The 19,887-nt window shown below is 39.8% G+C and overlaps 1 protein-coding gene across 1 annotated transcript in view; it reads right to left on the reverse strand.

The window, feature by feature from the left end:
• Nucleotides 1-776: 776 nt before the first annotated feature.
• The window catches only part of LOC128696694 (serine protease inhibitor dipetalogastin-like), a 127,713-nt gene continuing 108,602 nt past the window's right edge, over nt 777-19,887 (reverse strand). Inside the window, exons 5-10 of the mRNA XM_053788051.2 lie at nt 14,372-14,515; nt 12,385-12,543; nt 10,872-11,036; nt 10,123-10,287; nt 6,184-6,321; nt 777-4,923 (exon numbers count right to left, since the gene is read on the reverse strand). Coding sequence (XP_053644026.1) covers nt 4,677-4,923; nt 6,184-6,321; nt 10,123-10,287; nt 10,872-11,036; nt 12,385-12,543; nt 14,372-14,515 — 1,018 coding nt within the window. The 3' untranslated portion in view covers nt 777-4,676. The remainder of the gene's footprint in view (nt 4,924-6,183; nt 6,322-10,122; nt 10,288-10,871; nt 11,037-12,384; nt 12,544-14,371; nt 14,516-19,887) is intronic.

Raw genomic sequence — 19,887 nt, forward strand, 5'->3', positions numbered from 1 at the left:
TGTTTATTTCCTCCTATCTCCATGGGAAAGTGGAACAGAATTCTTCCTCTGTAAGCCATGCATGTCGTAAGAGGTGACTGAAGTGCCAGGAGCAAAGGGTTAGTAACCCCTTCTCCTGTATACATTACTGAAGTTAAAAAGGCTTGTTTTTCTTTTTGGGCCACCCTGCTTCAGTGGGATACAACTGGTTTGTTGAAAGAAGAAGACTTCTTCTCCAGGGCTGATAATATATTTAGTGCTTTTCCTTGTTGGGCTGTTGTAATGGTGAGCAATAGAGTTGAAGTTCTTATATTTTTGTTGATTTCTTGTACCTCTTATGAGACTTGTTAAGCATGCAACCAGGCCTGTGAGTCTCCTTATTCTGGATGATCTCTTATAATTGTTCCCTAGCTTTCTTCTGTATTTGAAAATGCAAGTGTCTGTCATTCTACTACTACACCCTCTACCTGTGCTTCTCATATTTGCACAAGAGTCCTTATCGGGCCTCATTTCTTGTAAAGTCTGCTTTCCACTAATATGTACATGATTTTTTTTTTTTATGCACCTGGGGGCTTGTCAATAAATTTCTTCTCAAACATTTGTTGGTCATGGGATCATTTTCCATATGCAACAGTTCTTGTGCAATTTGAGTAGATCAGTGCTGAGAAACAGTTATCCTTGGATGATCTTCCTTGCAAATTCCTTCTAGGAGTATGTGGGAGGTATGCAGTTCACTCATCTCCAGAGCCCCTCGTGATTATTACTGCAACCTTAGAAATGTGGCTAAAATAATTTTTAACTGCCACTCCTTCCCATTAGTGGTCTGTCTGGCAGTTAATGGTAATGAATGTTGCCCACCCTGTAGCAGAGTCGATGCCACTGGTATTATATTCATGAGGGGAGCATTAGGAATTAGTTCATCAACAGAAAAGGCTGTCTTCCATCTATCTCATAATCTTGCAGCACCATTTATTGCTTTGGTTTACAACTGTTTCCATGTCCTTTAGACATGTCTAGTTGGCTAACTTCCATGTCACATGTACAAGAGGGTAATTATAGAATTGTCCACACTAGTTTTATTGCTCAATAAAAGGCACAACTGATTTCTACACCATGATATAAAAATAGCAAGTACACATAACTATAGCACAGTACTGTCTGGGGTACATACTACCAGGAAAAAGCACAAGTTTATTAAATTAAGCCTTCAATACAGAAGAAACACTGTTACTGTAGTCACTTGTCCAGTAATATAACCTGACTATGCAATGCCTTGTGTTTACACCACATTGTGACTACAATTCTAAGTTTTCATAGAATCTACATATGGGGTGGTTCTCAGTGGGAGGCAATGGTGCTCACAGAACAAGTCATTTACTATGTTAGACAAAAAAAGAGTTTATCACAGGGAATGCTTCCTCGGTGTTAGCCCTTCTGAATGCGGCCATGGGTACGCTTTCAGATGTGGCTAAGTTAACAATAAATATACAATAAATATTCCAATAAATACAATCTGGTACAAAAAGTTTCAAAATACATAATGAATCAACTTAGTATTTGTGAAACATAACATAACAAATTATACACTAATAATAAATTATATAACTACATATGAACAGATACTACAACAATACAAGGTGTATGTTCATACATTATAACAATTATAAATATATCCTTAAATAATAACACTGATATATAGTAACTGGATAGTAACAGTATAGCATGGTAGCATTAAGAAAACTGTTTATGCATAAATAGTTTACAGGTATGTAAAAGGTTATTAAAAGCTAATAATGGCATATGAATGATTATTCAAAGCTGTTAATGGTATGTAAAGGGTTAGCAAAGGCTGGCAATAGGTGAATGCTTGTGGAGGCTTCAGTATATACCTCACTGAAAGAATAAGCTAATGGACATTATTTCTTGTACTAAAACAAGTTTATCTCTGCCTTTTTGCCCTCCTCACTATTTCAGCTTTCTTCCTGACTATACACTAAAACAGTCATGAGAGCCTGCTCTCACTCTTCTCACCAAGATTTTGGTCCAAAGATGTGCAATTAAAGTTTATCCACAAATATTCAGGTGTTAGGAAGTTGACACTAAGCTCTCTACACAAGCAGTTCCTTGAATCATACCTGAATGCCTTCCATTACCCCAGGATCTGAATGACTCCTATTGAAGTTGCTTTTCCCATGAATGTAATAATACTAAAATACCCATGAGTCTGTTTAAGAGGACCAGGAGATTGTGATTTCTAAACTGGTGTATAGGTACTGTATGACCCTTATAGGTTTAATAATAACAGACATAAGTTTTCATAAATCAAGATGTAGAAATTGAGCATAGGGCCTCAGTCTGCCAAATGAAACTGCTATCTTTACACACAGTTTATATAATGTAGAGTTTAATTATCTTGTAGTTTATTGTATGCAAATGATGCTGAGAGATGCTAAGTGTGAGCCACCAAGGGTAAAAGGTCAAAGGTTTCCTTGTGCTCAGATCATGTTTACTTTTCATACTAGTCCATAGATCCCTAACTCTTCCTAGGTAGGATGTTAAAGGTAATAGATGCATTACAGGGTTCTTAAAGTAGAAAGTAAGTTCTATGTCTTAGAATTTTAACATATAGAAGAATGTTAGGCATTTTCTGAAAGTTGTGTTGAATGTAGTGCTGTACGGTGTAACCCTTATGGGTTTAGTGTTTTTTGTAAATAGTTTATATATTGCTACTGGTTTTAATCATGGATTGTTTGTGGAAAATTATGATTGGTTATGAAATTCTAAGTAAAGTTCACTCTTTTTGTAGCTGTAATTATGAATATTCCAGGTAAGTACTTGACATGCAAGTTAACTTGACTGTAAGCCATCATGTTGCAAGGCATGATGCCAGATTGATAGATACATGTTAACCTTTAAATGATCCTAGTGTCAGTTATTTGCAAAGTAATAATAAACATGTCAGAATGATCTATTTTTGTGCATTTATCAGTTAAGTGATAAAGTAGGACATGAACAGGTGCCACTGGGGCAAATCGTAATTTTTAGGAAAAAAATTGGCCTTTATATCTGCTACCCCTCTTGGATGAATAGGTATACATGTCAGTCAGACAATGTGTTCTTGTCTAGTGCTGATGTCCTGTGCCGAAGTCAAGAGCAGTTGATATATGTCTGGGTTAAGTACTGTATTGTTGACCTGTATCTGGGCTAAGTATTGTCGACCTGTGTCTGGGCTAAGTATTGTTGACTTATCTTTGGGCCGCATACCATTGATTGACGAGGTATTTTTGACCTATGTTGGATTATTATTATTATAATAAAAAAGAAGCACTAAGCCACAAGGGCTATACAGCGCTGCGACCTATGTTGGAGCTAAGTACGTACTGTCAACCTGTGTGAGCTAAGGACTGTACTGTCAACCTATTTATGTGCCAAGTATAGTGGGACAGTGTCTAAGCCAAGTTTACTGACACATCTATCAAGTGTTGTTGATCAGTTTACAAGTTTTGTCTATTGTCAGAAAATGAATAATATTTTGACTGCTGGTTCATTATTATAAGTGTTATTTTACGTATACTGTAGCATTAAACAATAAAAAGTGTAATGTTCAAAAATGTAGACTATGTATTTGTCTTAATTATTTAAATGTTATTCATGTACAGTATAAAAGAGCTTTTGCTTTATACCCCTCAAGGAAGGTTCCTTGATGTTGGTGAGGGGCTCTTGATTTAGGGAATTGGATCTGTGCTCCAGTTCCCCAAATTAAGCCTGAATGCCTTCCACATCCCCCCCCAGGCGCTGTATAATCCTCCGGGTTTAGCGCTTCCCCCTTGATTATAATAATAATAATTTTGCTTTATACAAGTTTAGTACTTTGTGAATATAATATTTTCTTAAAGTTCTTTATTAATTAAATTACTAATATTAATCCTGCCATAAAATTAGCAAGAATAAACCTCCCTCAATAATGTTAGTATTCTAAAAAATATTTACAACTTAAATTCTTGACATACGTATATGATATGTTACATTCTTTTTGTCGCTGTTCTGTAATAAACATCTTTAGTACATCATGTATTGTAATTAGAATTTCTTTAAACTCTGGGTTTAGCCTATCACCCTACAGAAAGAACTCTACTAAGCAACAATCTAGCATAAAGTTAGCATAGCCTCCTGTGTGTTTGTGTGTGTGTGTGTGTACATGTATTCAATACATTACTTACATTTATATTTTGCTAAAAAGAAAATTAAATCCATATGCTGCTCAAAAATTTATACTACAGTACAGTACTGTAATTTGATGTTCTTTCTAATCAGTGTTCATTTTATTAAAGGTCTTGTACCACAGGTTTCCATTTTATGAACTGGCTTTGTGTTGTCAAAGTTGGATTTGTTAGGTCCAGCTTTGTTAGGAGGTTCTCAGGCTCTACATGAAGCCTCTCCTTGCTGATGCATGAAAGGAACTTTAGACATGAAGAGTGATGCTCAATAATCCACATGGAGATGGATCTCAGAAGGGCCTTGAAATACAGACCAATTAATCTTCCGAGTTTGTCTCCATATGGGTTATTATTGAGCACCGACAAATGTTCATTTCACTTACTTATCCATGAAGAGTGATCTTCAGAGAATCACAAAAATCCATCGTAGTACAGTAATGCACATTTTCAACTGATCTGAACTGTAAAAGACAAAGCACCTTATCTAAACATGTACAGCTTGGCCTGTGGGACAGGCTGGCCACATTTGCCGTGATAGACACGAGTAACGAGGCTTCTACCCAGGCTCCGGGAACGGCAGTTCTCCATCTGGAGGAAGCAGTCATTGCTGTAGGTCTTGCCATCAGTGCCACACACAGGGTCATACATAGCAGAGCACATTCTTCGACAGCTGAAGAACTTAAACCCAGAGAGGCACCTGTCCATGGGCACCTGGTAAATGTGTTTCCTGCAGTAAGGAAGAAAGGTTATGGTTAGAAAATAAGGTGCAAAAATTCCCCATTCCATTGACTTTTATTTATGGGGTTCATCTTTATAAGACCTGGTTTCCTTCAAGAGAGGTGCTTTGATGCTGGTTCTACCTAGGGATTGGCAGAGAGCATGTATAGTTCCTTTATATAAAGGGAAGGGGACAAAAGATAGTAAAAATTATAGGGGAATAAGTTTACTGAGTATACCAGGTAAAGTGTATGGTATGTACGGTTATTATTGAAAGAATTAGAGGTAAGAGAGTAAAGTATAGTAGTGCCAACACACTTATATGGGTGTGAAGCTTGGGTTGTAAATGCTGCAGCGAGGAGGCTGCTGGAGGCAGTGGAGATGTCCTGTCTAAGGGCAATGTGTGGTGTAAATATTATGCAGAGATTTCGGAGTGTGGGAATTAGAAGTTGTGGAGTTACTAAAAGTATTAGTCAGAGGGCTGAAGAGGGGTTGTTGAGGTGGTTTGGTCATTTAGAGAGAATGGATCAAAGTAGAATGACATGGAGAGTGTATAAATCTGTGTATAAACCTGCTCACACTCCAACAGATCGTTAGGTCCCAAATACCATTCGTCTCCATTCACTCCTATCGAACATGCTCACACACGCCTACTGGAAGTCCAAGCCCCTCGCCCACAAAACCTCCCTTACCTCTTCCTTCCAACCTTTTCGATGACAACCCCTACCCCGCCTTCCTTCCCCTACAGATTTAAACGCTCTCCATGTCATTCTACTTTGATCTATTCTCTGTAAATGACCAAACCACCTCAACAACCCCTCTTCAGCCCTCTGACTAATACTTTTATTAACTCCACTGTGTGTACTCACCTAATTGTGGTTGCAGGGGTCGAGACTCAGCTCCTGGCCCTGCCTCTTCACTGACCGCTACTGGGTCCTCCCTCTACCTGCTCCATGAGCTTTATCAAACCTCGTCTTAAAACTATGTATGGTTCCTGCCTTCACTACATCACTTGCCAGACTATTCCACTTCCTGACAACTATGACCAGAGGCCTGGTCTCAGACCGGGCCGCGGTCATATTGTGACCCTTGTTTCTGTGTCCCATCTATGGAACAACCTGTCTGTCCACCTTGTCAATTCCTCGCAGTATTTTGTATGTCGTTATCATGTCTCCCCTAACGCTCCTGTCCTCCAGTGTCGTCAGGCCGATGTGTGTGTGCGCGCGCATGCGTGCGTGCGTGCTCATACCACAGCCACATCTTTACATACCCGCAGTTCCTAGTCTTCATCTCACATTCATTGCGGTATATCTTCTTGTCGGAAGCACAGACGGCAACATCATCATTGTCACATGTAGTGAAGCAATCCTTGGTGGCTCGGCAGTGGTGAAGGGCCACAGGCACCACTCTGAAACCCAGGAAAAAGTGTCAGCCCATGGGATGTGGGAGAGTAAGTTAATTATGGTAGAGGGAGGGGCAGTCAAGGTAAATATCTGAATATGAATTGAAACCTAAAATTATGAATACTCGAATGTTTTCCCAGTGGTAAATTGTTCATAAATATTTATTAAATCTTGAAAGCAATATTGCCCAATACCAAATAGTGGATGGATTCCCCCACTGGCCTTATGCCAATGAGGGGGGGGGGCGGCTCTTGGTCCAAGGATTTGGACCTATCTTCCCATTCCTTAGATTGAACCTGATTATTTTCCATTCCTCAGGTGTTGTATGACCCCTACAAGAATAATAATGTAATGACAGGTGATATGGCAGCTTCTGGGATGCCGAAGACTTCTCCACAGTGTCAACCCCTCAAGGAAGGTTCCTTGATGTTGGTGAGGGGCTCTTGATTTAGGAAATTGGATCTGTGCTCCAGTTCCCCGAATTAAGCCTGAATGCCTTCCACATCCCCCCCCCCAGGCGCTGTATAATCCTCCGGGTTTAGCGCTTCCCCTTGATTATAATAATAATAATCCACAGTGTCAATAACAAGGAACTGCCTGTACCCCCAACCACCTTAAACACGAACCATGTCACTTAAGTTACAAAAATGGTACAAGTCGAGGAGTCTTTATTCTTGGAAGGTTGACAATATTGTAATAAAAGATCTTAGCCAATGAAATTTGACTAATTTTCTTTTAATGAAAATGCCAACGAGAAATTAAAATATACTAATCTTTAAGTAATTTAACTATAGCTTTTAATTAGTTGCATAAGTCTATGCAGTATATTTAAAGTCTTGAATGATAGGCATCACACAGCATTGTTTCATGTGGGACAGCACGACTTACGTCTTAACCAGCCAGACTGTATAGCCCTTGTGGCTTAGCGCTTCTTTTTGATAATTAACCAACCAGGGAAATACAACCACCATGCTCAGAGAGTGTGAAACGGAAACTTAATTGTTTTAAGCAATGACATGATTGCTGGTGTCTTTCCTTTCTGTCTCGACCATGAAAGGTAATAGGTACATCGTGCTACTTCTAGTCACTACACATACATGTACACACATCAATCCGTGTTTTCTTCTATTTTCTTAATAGTTCTTCTTTCTATTGAATCTATCGAACCTTAATAGTTCTTTTTCTTATTTATTTCCTTTCATATCCTGACCAGCAAAATATGATCAGTTATGAGGATGTCTTCACAAAATTCAACTTCAATAACGAAAACATACAATGGGAACAGGTCAACCATGTCCTAAATAAAACAAGCTGGGAAGATAGCCTAAACAACACTGATCCAAACCTTTGCCTAGAAAAAATAAACTGTGGTTCTTGATATCTACTCAAGGCACATTCCATTAAAAAAAGATGTAAACTGGAAAGAAACGCACGCTCCTTATGCAGACGAAGGCGGAGAATCACAAAATTTCTGAGAGGGGCCCCCCTCAAGGAAGGTTCCTTGATGTTGGTGAGGGGCTCTTGATTTAGGGAATTGGATCTGTGCTCCAGTTCCCCGAATTAAGCCTGAATGCCTTCCACATCCCCCCCCCAGGCGCTGTATAATCCTCCGGGTTTAGCGCTTCCCCCTTGATTATAATAATAAATAATCTGAGAGGGGCCAATATATCTGAAATACGAAGGGAGGCACTGGTCAATGAAATAGCAAATATCAAACTTTAGCTGAAGGAATCTTACACAGGAAGAATCAAAAGCCAAAAAGGAAATTGAAAAAAAACTCAAAATACTTCTTTTATGCCAAATCTAAGGGAAAAACAATATCCAGTATTGGGCCCCTGCTTAGGCGGGATGGGACATACACAGATGACAGCCATGAAATGAGTGAGATACTAAAGTCTCAATAAGACTCAGTGTTCAGCGAGCCGATGCCCAGACTAAGGGTCGACAATCCAAATGATTGAACGAGACCCAAAATTTGGTCATCTCAAAAATCTTGACATTATCCTAACACCACAAAGCTTTGAAAATTGAGAAAGCAATGACATGCCCATGCACTCTGCCCCAGGCCCAGACTCATAGAACTCTGTTCATCAAGAACTGCAAGTAGGCCCTGTCACTTGCCTTCAGCATTTTATGGAGAAGGATCATGGACATAGGAGTCATTCCACAGTTACTAAAAACAACAGACATAGCCCCACTCTACAAAGGTGGTTGTAAAGCAATTGCAAAGAACTACAGACCGATAGCACTAACATCCCACATCATAAAAAAAACTTTGAAAGGGTTCTAAGAAGCAAGATCGCCAACCACCTAGATACACATCAGTTACACAACCCAGGACAACTCGGGTTTAAAGCAGGTCGCTCCTGCCTGTCCCAGCTACTGGAACAATATGACAAGGTCCTGGATGCTACAGAGGTTAAACAGAATGCAAATGTAGTATACACAGACTTTTGCAAAAGCCTTCGACAAGTGTGACCACGGTGTAATATCACACAAATGCGTGTGGATCTATAACTTCCTGACAAAGAGAACACAGAGTAATGGTAAACAGAGTCAAGTACGAGGCAGCTACGGTGAAGAGCTCTGTTCCACAAGGCACAGTACTCGCTCTTATCCTATTCCTCATCCTCATATCTGACAGATAGATGTAAGCCATAGCTCCGTGTGTTCCTTTGCTGATGACACCTGAATTGCCATGACAGTGTCCTCCATCGAAGACATCGCAAGACTCCAAGCGGACATCAACCAAATCTTCGAATGGGCCGTTCAAAACAGTATGAAGTTCAGTGAAGAGAAATTGCAACTACTTAGATATGGAAAACTTGAGGGAATTAAAACTATCAGGGTATACGACAAATTCTAGCCATACAATAGAGCGAGAAAGTGGGAGTGATAATGTCAGAGGATCTCGCCTTCAAAGACCACAATAATGTATCTACCGCATCTGCTAGGAAAATGATAGGATGGATAATGAGAACCTTAAAAACTAGGGATGCCAAGCCCATGATTCTCTTCAAATCGCTTGTTCTCTCTAGGCTGGAATACTGCTGTACACTAACTGCCCCCTTCAAGGGAGGCGAAATTGCTGACCTGGAGAGTGTACGAAAACTTTCACGGCACACACAAGTACGATAAGGCACCTAAATTACTGGGAACGGTTAAGCCCCTCGATTTGTATTCCCTGGAACGCAGGCGAGAGAGATACATGATAATATACACTTGGAAAATCCTAAAGGGATTAGTATCAAACCTGCACACGAAAAATCACTCCCCATGAAAGCAAAAGACTCGGCAGGAGATACAACATTCCCCCAATGAAAAGCAGGTTGCCACGAGCACGCTAAGAGACAACACAAGACTGGTCAGCTGCCTCCTAGCATACATAAGGGGGATTACAAATAGATCCCTGGCTGTCTTCGAGAAGGCACTGGACAACCATGTAAAAGTCAGTACCTGACCAGCCGGGCTGTGGTTCGTACATTAGTTTGCGTGCGGCCAGCAGTAACAGCCTAGTTGATCAGACCCTGATCCCCTATACGAGGCCTGGTCTCAGACCGAGCTGCGGGGGCGTTGACCCCCGAAACCCTCTCCATGGGGAAGTGGAAAAAAGAATCCTTCGTAAGCCACGCGTGTCATAAAAGGCGACTTAAAATTCAGGGAGCAAGGTGGGAATCTGAATTTTAGTACTGGCATGCCTCTGGCAAGACAGTGATAGATTGAATGAGGGTGTTTCTTCTTTTGGGTCACCCTACCTCTGGGAGATGGCCCACGTGTTAAAAAAAAATAGTGAGTGGATTGCTTACCTCTGGTTGCAAGTCCTCCTCTTCATCTCACAGTAGGAGGAATAAGTGTTCCCATCAGAGCCACAAATGGGGTACTCCTCCTTGGTACTTGGGCAATCATTGGGACACTCGTCCTCCAGAGCATGGTCGAAGCATCTCCCATGGTGAGCTAACTCTACTCCCTTTCTGCTGGGGCAAGGATCGTACTGTTAGAGGTAATGTTGGGTAGCATTTAATTATGGTATATTTATTCCTCACACACTGTACCTCACCCATCATAGCCTCTTGCCTATGTCACTCACACCAGTTCCTCATACTGTATTCATTATGTAACTCATTGTGTAACTTCTCATAATAAAAGGGAATTCTCTACCAATCAAAAATATATTTCACAATGAGGACTTGTGGGAATGCATAGAGGAGGAGCTGTTTATAGGTATTCTAAGATTTTATGTGATTTTAGAGAGATGACACAGATTCTATTATGTACAGTAACGGTGTTATAGGGAACTTCACAGGTTCTGTGAAGATTTATGTGAAGGTGTTATGGAAAGTAGAAAGAGATTTGTAGGGCATTATATATGTCAGTAATTTACATATTTTGAAGGCTTTAAAGACTGAATTTGCAAGTGTTGTAAGAATTTATGTACAAATACAATTGAAAACTTAAAAAAATAATCTATGCTAATAATACATATAGGCACAAAGACCACCAAATATGTATACCTAAGAATATATATGCATGCAGATCTTAATGCACGAAAACCCACTTGCAAGTTGCAATATGCAGAAGGCAGTAGTTGGCATAGGTAGTGCTGTCAGTGCCACAAACGGGGTCATCAATATTGGGAGGGCAGGTCATCTTGGCACACTTAACATTCTTCTTCAGGCATTTCTCAAGATCCACTTTGTAGACTGCACCTGCCCCACCAGACCTGTCAAAGGAAATTGGAAGCATTCAGCTTCGATCTAAGAGGAGAGCAGGTTCGATTCCTTGGATCAAGAAACAGGGAACATCCCTGAAGGAGAATATTAATAAAAATATTTAAAAAAAAGCATTAGAACAGCCTGCAAAAGACACCCAGTTGTCACAGTGATACAAACTGCTGTATTTCAAGACTGGGTTGAGCATTTTCCGTGAATATATATGTATATCAAGAACTAATATAATAACGTGTTAAACCCCAAAAAGGTCATACAGCTCTGAATAATAATAAAAATATAATCAAAGGATTGGGAAAAATTGTCTGATCTCCATGCAAAGGTAATAGGAACATACAACCCAATGTACGTTACACAGTTATCTAATTGGTGTTAAAGTGACCAACTCTTCATTATTTCAGTCACCCCTTAGGGGAGGTTCCTTGATGCTGGTGAGGGGCTCTTGATCTAGGGAATTGGATCTGTGCTCCGGTTCCCTGAATTGAGCATGAATACCTTCCATCCCCCCCCCCCTCACAGGCGTTGTATAATCCCTATAGGTTTAACGCTCCCCTATGATAATCTTAGGCACTGTAAGAACCGTACGAGTGTAGCGCTCCCCCATCAGTGTAATAATTCACAGTTTAACTTATTTCTTCATCACGTGTTCCTGAGGATGATAATGAACCCGAGGATGTCATCAACTAAGACAGAAACTGATGTAAAAATGAATTTTAAAATGTTGTTATAATTCATAACTTTATATCCTAGCTGAGTAACACTGGATTGTTTATGTAACGTTTGATATTGTTAGTAAATATTGTCAACGCTGTATGACCCTGCTGGTTTAGCGTTTAGTTTTGATCATAATGTGAATATTGTATAACAGTAATATCTTAGCGTCCTATGGACTTGCAAGAAGTTATCATTTAAGATTCTTGCCAACATACACGGAGTATCAAGTCTGCAGCCACAAAATATGAATATTGTTTTAACACACCAGCTGGGAGATAGAAGCAATTATTATTAATAGCAAGACTAATTTTGCTGTTATTCAGTCTTGGTATGTGTTACCTGACTTAGTTCACCTGTCTCAATACTCACACTAATGAACAGATGACAGAAGATTATACAACTTTGTAAATACCGCTGACTGTCTATTTAAGAGAATTAAAGGGAAGGTATCTAGTTAATTTTTTGGAGGGGAAAAAACTTGTGGTTAACTTGTGGACCAATTAAGCAAGATGCTTAAAAAAAAAAAACTTGTATCTGTATCAAGTGCTATTAATAACTACTAGTTTTGTTCAAATGTGAAAGTGGCAGCAGTGTAGGTAACCCCACAAGGTGGGAAGGTTGACGCACCCGCATGTCAGACGACGCATGTCACACTCGCTGTCATAGATGTTGCCATTGGAACCGCACACAGGTGTTGCTTTCTCTCCCTTGCATGACACTGGGCAGGCCCCGCTGGTCCTCTCCTGGGGACGACACTCACCCATAGGTCGCTGGTAGATGTGTCGCCTGTGGGAGGAATTACATGTCACCAGAATGCATCTCCTTCAAAGATCAACAACTGCACCAGAAATGCTCTTAATATAAATAACCTATCTGAAGGAATGCATAATTATGTGAATGTTTTTAAATATAAATTGTTATGCAAAGCAAAAAATCCAGATTGAAAAAAAGGGGAACTTAGATACATTTAGCATGCCAAGTAAAAAATGGATGATGGAATTTTATTTTGATAAAAGCCTTTTAATGAAAATGAAAATATCATTAATAATATACTGTTGTTTATATGATAAAATTTTGTAGCAAGACAGAAGGCCTAGTAGCTCCCTCCTCTCGTGGGATGGCCCTCCCGGGCCATGGGCACAACACACAAGACGTTTATCATTAACCACCCGCTTTCAGATACACCAAATAATCCTTTATAATACTCACCCCAAGACCTTGGCAGTTATAAACCAAATTATCCTATTAACATGGTGGTTAAGAAAAATTATGCAATTGTGCAATGTAATGAGGCGTTCTCGAAGATCACTTTGTGTATATTGGCCTCAATCCGTAATTTAGAAATTACTGACATGTTCCTGCTGAAGAATTGACAGTGTGGAAAACCCTTACAAGTCGGCAACCAGGACGGAAAAATAAAAGACTTCAATGAGCCCTTCTCAACAACACACCTTAGCTAAGTGAAACTTACCCATAATGTACAGTAATTTTTGCATTGGCCATCGTAAATCTTATCTGCTAGAGTAGTGTCAGGATGTGTTCCATCAGCATTAAGTGTATTCCAGTAATTAAATGGTAAGTGTTAATACCAATTACATTTTGTGTACCCAGCAAGCCTAATTGTATACAGTCCACAACTTCAATTTACCAGAGTAGCTGGTTTTAATATTATAATTATTAATTTAAAGTCAAGTCTAGCTTTCTGTGAGAGTGGTAGGGAATGGGCAACGAGGGAGTTACAGTTCAGCGACCTGCTGTGACTTAAGTCCCACTTACCTCACCCAAATTACTTGCAGATAATTCAGTTAAGGCCTTGTAAGCCTCCTGCAGGTGATTTGCTCACATGTAATAATAATTTTCACACAAACTAAGAGTATCAAGAATTTCTTCATTAGAGGACAGAAGAGGAAACACGATAACTACTGTACAGCACATAAATTCACAGTAAGAAACAAATCTGTTTCATTTATGCTAATGTAAAAGTTTCCAGCAGACCATAGTAGGTCAGATACATTGTTGAATTATTATATGATTTCTGTTGGTTCGGAAAAATCTATATAACCAAACCTAGGAATCAAGGGTGCCGGAAAATCGTTGTACCTGTATTAATACTGATATTAGTAGTTTCTAGACTGGTACTGATAATACCAGTGTTGTAAATGATTTAGAAAACCGACAAATTGAAGAATGAGATACTTGTGCAACATTTGGGAATTATGTTAGAAACGTTTCGTCACACAGTGGCTTCTTCAGTCCAATACAAAGAACAGTGGAAAAAGAGGAGGAGTTTGAGGTAATCAGTCCTTCAGCTACTGGTTGGTGAAAAGTTTCCTCAGCATAGATTCCGAAATGTTGGACGAGTCTCATTCTTCAATACCAATGTTAGCATGACAGATTCCTTCATGGACAAATGTTGCCTGTGATTTCTCCCTTTACCATTCATTCATTAACTCTTTCTCACTTTTACTCTGTCACTCGCATCCCCCACCACACATAGGTGGGTACATCAGTCCAGTCCCTGGACCCATCATGTACCTCTGTAATCATGTGACTACCGACCACAGGATGGGTATGGGGTGCATAATAAACACATTAAACGCAAACTGTCTCTTACCCACAGTTCCTAATCTTCATCTGACATTTATTGTTGTAAATTCTTCCATCTGAGGCGCACACAGCCTTGAAGGAGTAAAGACAAACATCTTGGCAGTGTTTGGTGGTTTGACAATGTTTGTAAGACGTCTTGGCCACCTGTTGCCTGTGAATAACAAATTAAATACATTATATATATATATATATATATATATATATATATATATATATATATATATATATATATATATATATATATATATATATATATAAATTATATACAGTTGACCCTTTATTATTGTAATAAAAAGTAGACTGTAAACCCACCAGGGTCATCCAGGGCAGGTGACCCTTGAACAACGCGGGGGGTTAGGGGCGCCGACCCCCCGCGTAGTTGAAAATCTGTGTATAATTTTTGACTCTTTAAAAACTTAACTAAAAATAATGGCGTTCTGTTCACCGGAAGTCTTACCCATAACAAGTAGTCGATTAACACATTTTGTTTATATATTATGTACTGTATTCTTACAATACCTGGAGACCTGGAGTTTACCTGGAGAGAGTTCCGGAGGTCAACGCCCCCGCGGCCCGGTCTGTGACCAGGCCTCCTGGTGGATCAGCGCCTGATCAACCAGGCTGTTGCTGCTGGCTGCACGCAAACCAACGTACGAGCCACAGCCCGGCTGATCAGGAACTGACTTTAGGTGCTTGTCCAGTGCCAGCTTGAAGACTGCCAGGGGTCTGTTGGTAATTCCCCTTATGTGTGCTGGGAGGCAGTTGAACAGTCTCGGGCCCCTGACACTTATTGTATGGTCTCTTAACGTGCTAGTGACACCCCTGCTTTTCATTGGGGGATGGTGCATCGTCTGCCAAGCCTTTTGCTTTCGTAGTGAGCGATTTTCGTGTGCAAGTTCGGTACTAGTCCCTCTAGGATTTTCCAGGTGTATAAAATCATGTATCTCTCCCTCCTGCGTTCCAGGGAATACAGGTTTAGGAACCTCAAGCGCTCCCAGTAATTGAGGTGTTTTATCTCCGTTATGCGCGCCGTGAAAGTTCTCTGTACATTTTCTAGGTCGGCAATTTCACCTGCCTTGAAAGGTGCTGTTAGTGTGCAGCAATATTCCAGCCTAGATAGAACAAGTGACCTGAAGAGTGTCATCATGGGCTTGGCCTCCCTAGTTTTGAAGGTTCTCATTATCCATCCTGTCATTTTTCTAGCAGATGCGATTGATACAATGTTATGGTCCTTGAAGGTGAGATCCTCCGACATAATCACTCCCAGGTCTTTGACGTTGGTGTTTCGCTCTATTTTGTGGCCAGAATTTGTTTTGTACTCTGATGAAGATTTAATTTCCTCATGTTTACCATATCTGAGTAATTGAAATTTCTCATCGTTGAACTTCATATTGTTTTCTGCAGCCCACTGAAAAATTTGGTTGATGTCCGCCTGGAGCCTTGCAGTGTCTGCAATGGAAGACACTGTCATGCAGATTCGGGTGTCATCTGCAAAGGAAGACACGGTGCTGTGGCTGACATCCTTGTCTATGTCGGATATGAGGATGAGGAACAAGATGGGAGCGAGTACTGTGCCTTGTGGAACAGAGCTTTTCACCGTAGCTGCCTCGGACTTTACTCTGTTGACGACTACTCTCTGTGTTCTGTTAATGAGGAAATTATAGATCCATCGACCGACTTTTCCTGTTATTCCTTTAGCACGCATTTTGTGCGCTATTACGCAATGGTCACACTTGTCGAAGGCTTTTGCAAAGTCTGTATATATTACATCTGCATTCTTTTTGTCTTCTAGTGCATTTAGGACCTTGTAGTGATCCAATAGTTGAGACAGACAGGAGCGACCTGTTCTAAACCCATGTTGCCCTGGGTTGTGTAACTGATGGGTTTCTAGATGGGTGGTGATCTTGCTTCTTAGGACCCTTTCAAAGATTTTTATGATATGGGATGTTAGTGCTATTGGTCTGTAGTTCTTTGCTGTTGCTTTACTGCCCCCTTTGTGGAGTGGGGCTATGTCTGTTGTTTTTAGTAACTGTGGGACGACCCCCGCGTCCATGCTCCCTCTCCATAGGATGGAAAAGGCTCGTGATAGGGGCTTCTTGCAGTTCTTGATGAACACAGAGTTCCATGAGTCTGGCGCTGGGGCAGAGTGCATGGCCATGTCAAAATGTTAAGAAAATCATAAGGATGAGAACATACATTTACAATACTTTATTGTATTTATTCGTTCTTTAAGATCAGTTCGTCTGTTTAAAAGATGGATCATCTCAGTACCTACATCAATATTGTCATATATGGTACAAAACACTGTAGATATTGTACGTATTACTAATACTAGACATCAAAAATGGAAAGATGTGAAAAAGAAATTCATTTACGATTTAATATTGCATCTTCACATTTGTTTACATTTCTCTAGACTGTGACTGCAACATTTATGATCTGTAATTGTATGTGTGAGTCAGTTTTGTACCTTTTATCTCTAATTCGCTATTAGTGTATATATGTTGCTATGATAATGTTTGTCACCTAAATTTGTGTACCTGTAGTTTTTTTACAGTAATCTTTAAATACAGATTTGTATTTTGCATTGGATTCTCGTGGCCACACTTCAGGACGCTGTCAAGGAGGTTGTTAGCGACCTTGAACTGTTGAGCAGCAGAGAGTGTCCTCTTAATGTAACCCAACACTCGCTCTCACCACCCGTGTAGCCACCCACACCAAAGAAAACCATGTAACATACAAGACATTAATAAAAATTTCCGGTCTGGAGTCGTCAATATCACGGCTGAGAGATTTTGTTCTCACTCCAGTTCACTCAACCAAACTGCTGGGTTCCACTCTGATGAGCTCACTTGCAGTTTGGCTTTGATTTTGGGCCGGGATGTTATTATTATAATCAAGGGGGAAGCGCTAAACCCGGAGGATTATACAGCGCCTGGGGGGGGGATATGTGGAAGGCATTCAGGCTTAATTCGGGGAACTGGAGCACAGATCCAATTCCCTAAATCAAGAGCCCCTCACCAACATCAAGGAACCTTCCTTGAGGGGGGGGCCGGGATGTGGTTTGGAGTCTGGCTTGTATTGGCTTGACTTGGCTTGCCACGCACAGCACCTAGACTGGTTTGATTTGACTGGCCTTCTATCGAGTATGGCTTGGCTTCTCCTCTTTTTGGCTTGGCCTGGAATCTGGCTTGGCTCTTCGACTGGTCTCCATTTAGAAAATTTTACTTCTTAATACTCATTGCTTCAATATTGTCTCTCTGCAAGTAAATTAAAAATCTGATGACCAAATGCTACATTTAGCGCTGTCATATAACTTGTGCATCTTTTCAATGTTGACAAGACTGAAAAAACAGACTGATGGTAATTAAGTTTATTTAGGTCAGGTGCACATAAGTAAAATTATCAAACAGTGTAAATGACCTAGGATAACCAAAAAAAAGTCAAAGTGACTTATTTCCATTGGGATCCTTGCCTTATTGCCATTGGCACAACATAAATTTGTGCAATAAAGAGGAACTGCAATGTTAGTCTCTCTTAGCTGTTGTTCCGAGGGTAGGAGGTCATTGGGCAGCTCAACTTATCCTGTGAACCAACAAGAAGACCACTCTCCCACGCTGTTTTCTGGAGAATACTTCCACCCACTGACCGCCTGCTCTCGCCTCCACAGTGACAAAGCACTTTCGTGATCTGTTCCTCTGATATCTGCCGTGATCTTTTATTTTCTCACTGGCTAAAAGTTATTATCCTGCCTCAGTTCATTTCTATTTCCACTTTTATATAAAGCATTATTACGAGTGTTTTTTGTCAAGCTAGATGATTATTCCAAGGAGTTCTGGAAGGACTCTCACTAAGTAACTGACCAACATCTTGTAACAAGATATTGGAACAATGTCTGGTCTAGTTATCCTTGTAGAAAATCAGTATAGCGATAAAGATTTAATTTCAACTAGGAAACAAAAATCCAACAAATATAAAATTAACTATCTTTAATGTTAAAGTATTTAAGCAAATACTCTCTTTTCTTATTAATTTATAATGAAGAATACTCAAGGTACCTTATTACTGAAGGTACAAGATTTACAATTGTCTTCGTAAGTATCTTAATTTAAGGTAACTCAAAGTCATGAATTTACATGAAAAGTTATAAATACATAGTAATTTCAATGGAACTAACACATTATCCATACAAGGACGGATCTTACGATATAGTCAAAGATCCTAAATCCCAAACTCAAATTAGGAGTTTGTATAACACTATCACTTCTATGTCAGGATCAATGAAATGAAAGTAGTGATCATAATTGTGGGACTTTGTATAGGCTACCGAATCTATGCTCAACACAGGTTATTACAATCTACGTCTTAGTGTAGTTGTACTCAAAATTAAAATCTATATTCTATAGTTATGGAGACAGACATAGAATGTCTGAAAGACATGCACCTTAAGAAACAGCGCAAATAACCAAGTCTATTAATAACTGTTTTTCCACCAATACACAGTAAACCACGAGTCACCAACCACACCGTTTCTTAAAGAAACTTGTAACTTATCAGACAATCAGAGGACAGAGAGATATGTTTACTGTGTTCAGGGCTGGACAAGACTCTCTGAATCCATCACGTGACTCAGTCAGCAGTAAGCTCGACCCTAAACCAACTAACAGTAGTTAACGTAATTGTTTACCACCCTCAGTAATTTGTTCTCCTCACTTAACAAAAGAAACACATCCTACCTATTTACATAGGAAATTAATAATAATAATAATAGTAATAATAATAATAACAATAATAACTGATGAGACATAATATAAAGCCAAACTTCATCATTGTAGCTATTAATGAAGATATTAGCGATATAATATTAAGTGAGTTACATTATATTTTTACAGTATTTAATTAAATACAACATTGGGTACCATACACGGGGCGCAACAAGCATAATAATCCTTCCCTCCCCCTCTCGCATCATTACCACCAACAGCCGACTAACACCCACTTACCTATTCATTATTACGTCAACAAACATACTAGCAAGTGTAATGAGACTTGCCCATACGGACCGAACAGCCTGGGAATCAAACAAGAGCCCTTTTCAGCTGCGAACCCGATGGTCTCTCCCACTGAGCTAGAGGATCGGACTCTACCATGTTCGTAAAACTGTTCCACTTTAGCCCTAACACAAACGTTGCCAAAAAATATTTCCCGACATGTCTGTATAGTTGATTTATCCTTCTCATAAAAGAAAATCACCTAACATCCGTGTCTTTGTCACCCGAATCTTCAGCATCCACAAAAAACTCAACTTTATGTAGGGTTATTACATATAATTTTACACACTGGTTATAGTTATACAATGTTTGTAATAAACACTAAACTTTAGTATAAGTTACACAGCACTTGTCTCAGTTCTCATGCTTATATATGCTGTGTTATTTAGGCGAGTGTTGGGTCAACGCTGGTGCTGTGTATTAGTGAATGACAGATCAATTTTACACGCTAAGAGCTGTTATCTTGGCTCAG

The sequence above is a fragment of the Cherax quadricarinatus genome, chromosome 46, assembly GCF_038502225.1.
Source record: "Cherax quadricarinatus isolate ZL_2023a chromosome 46, ASM3850222v1, whole genome shotgun sequence".
In the NCBI taxonomy this organism is placed as follows: domain Eukaryota; kingdom Metazoa; phylum Arthropoda; class Malacostraca; order Decapoda; family Parastacidae; genus Cherax; species Cherax quadricarinatus.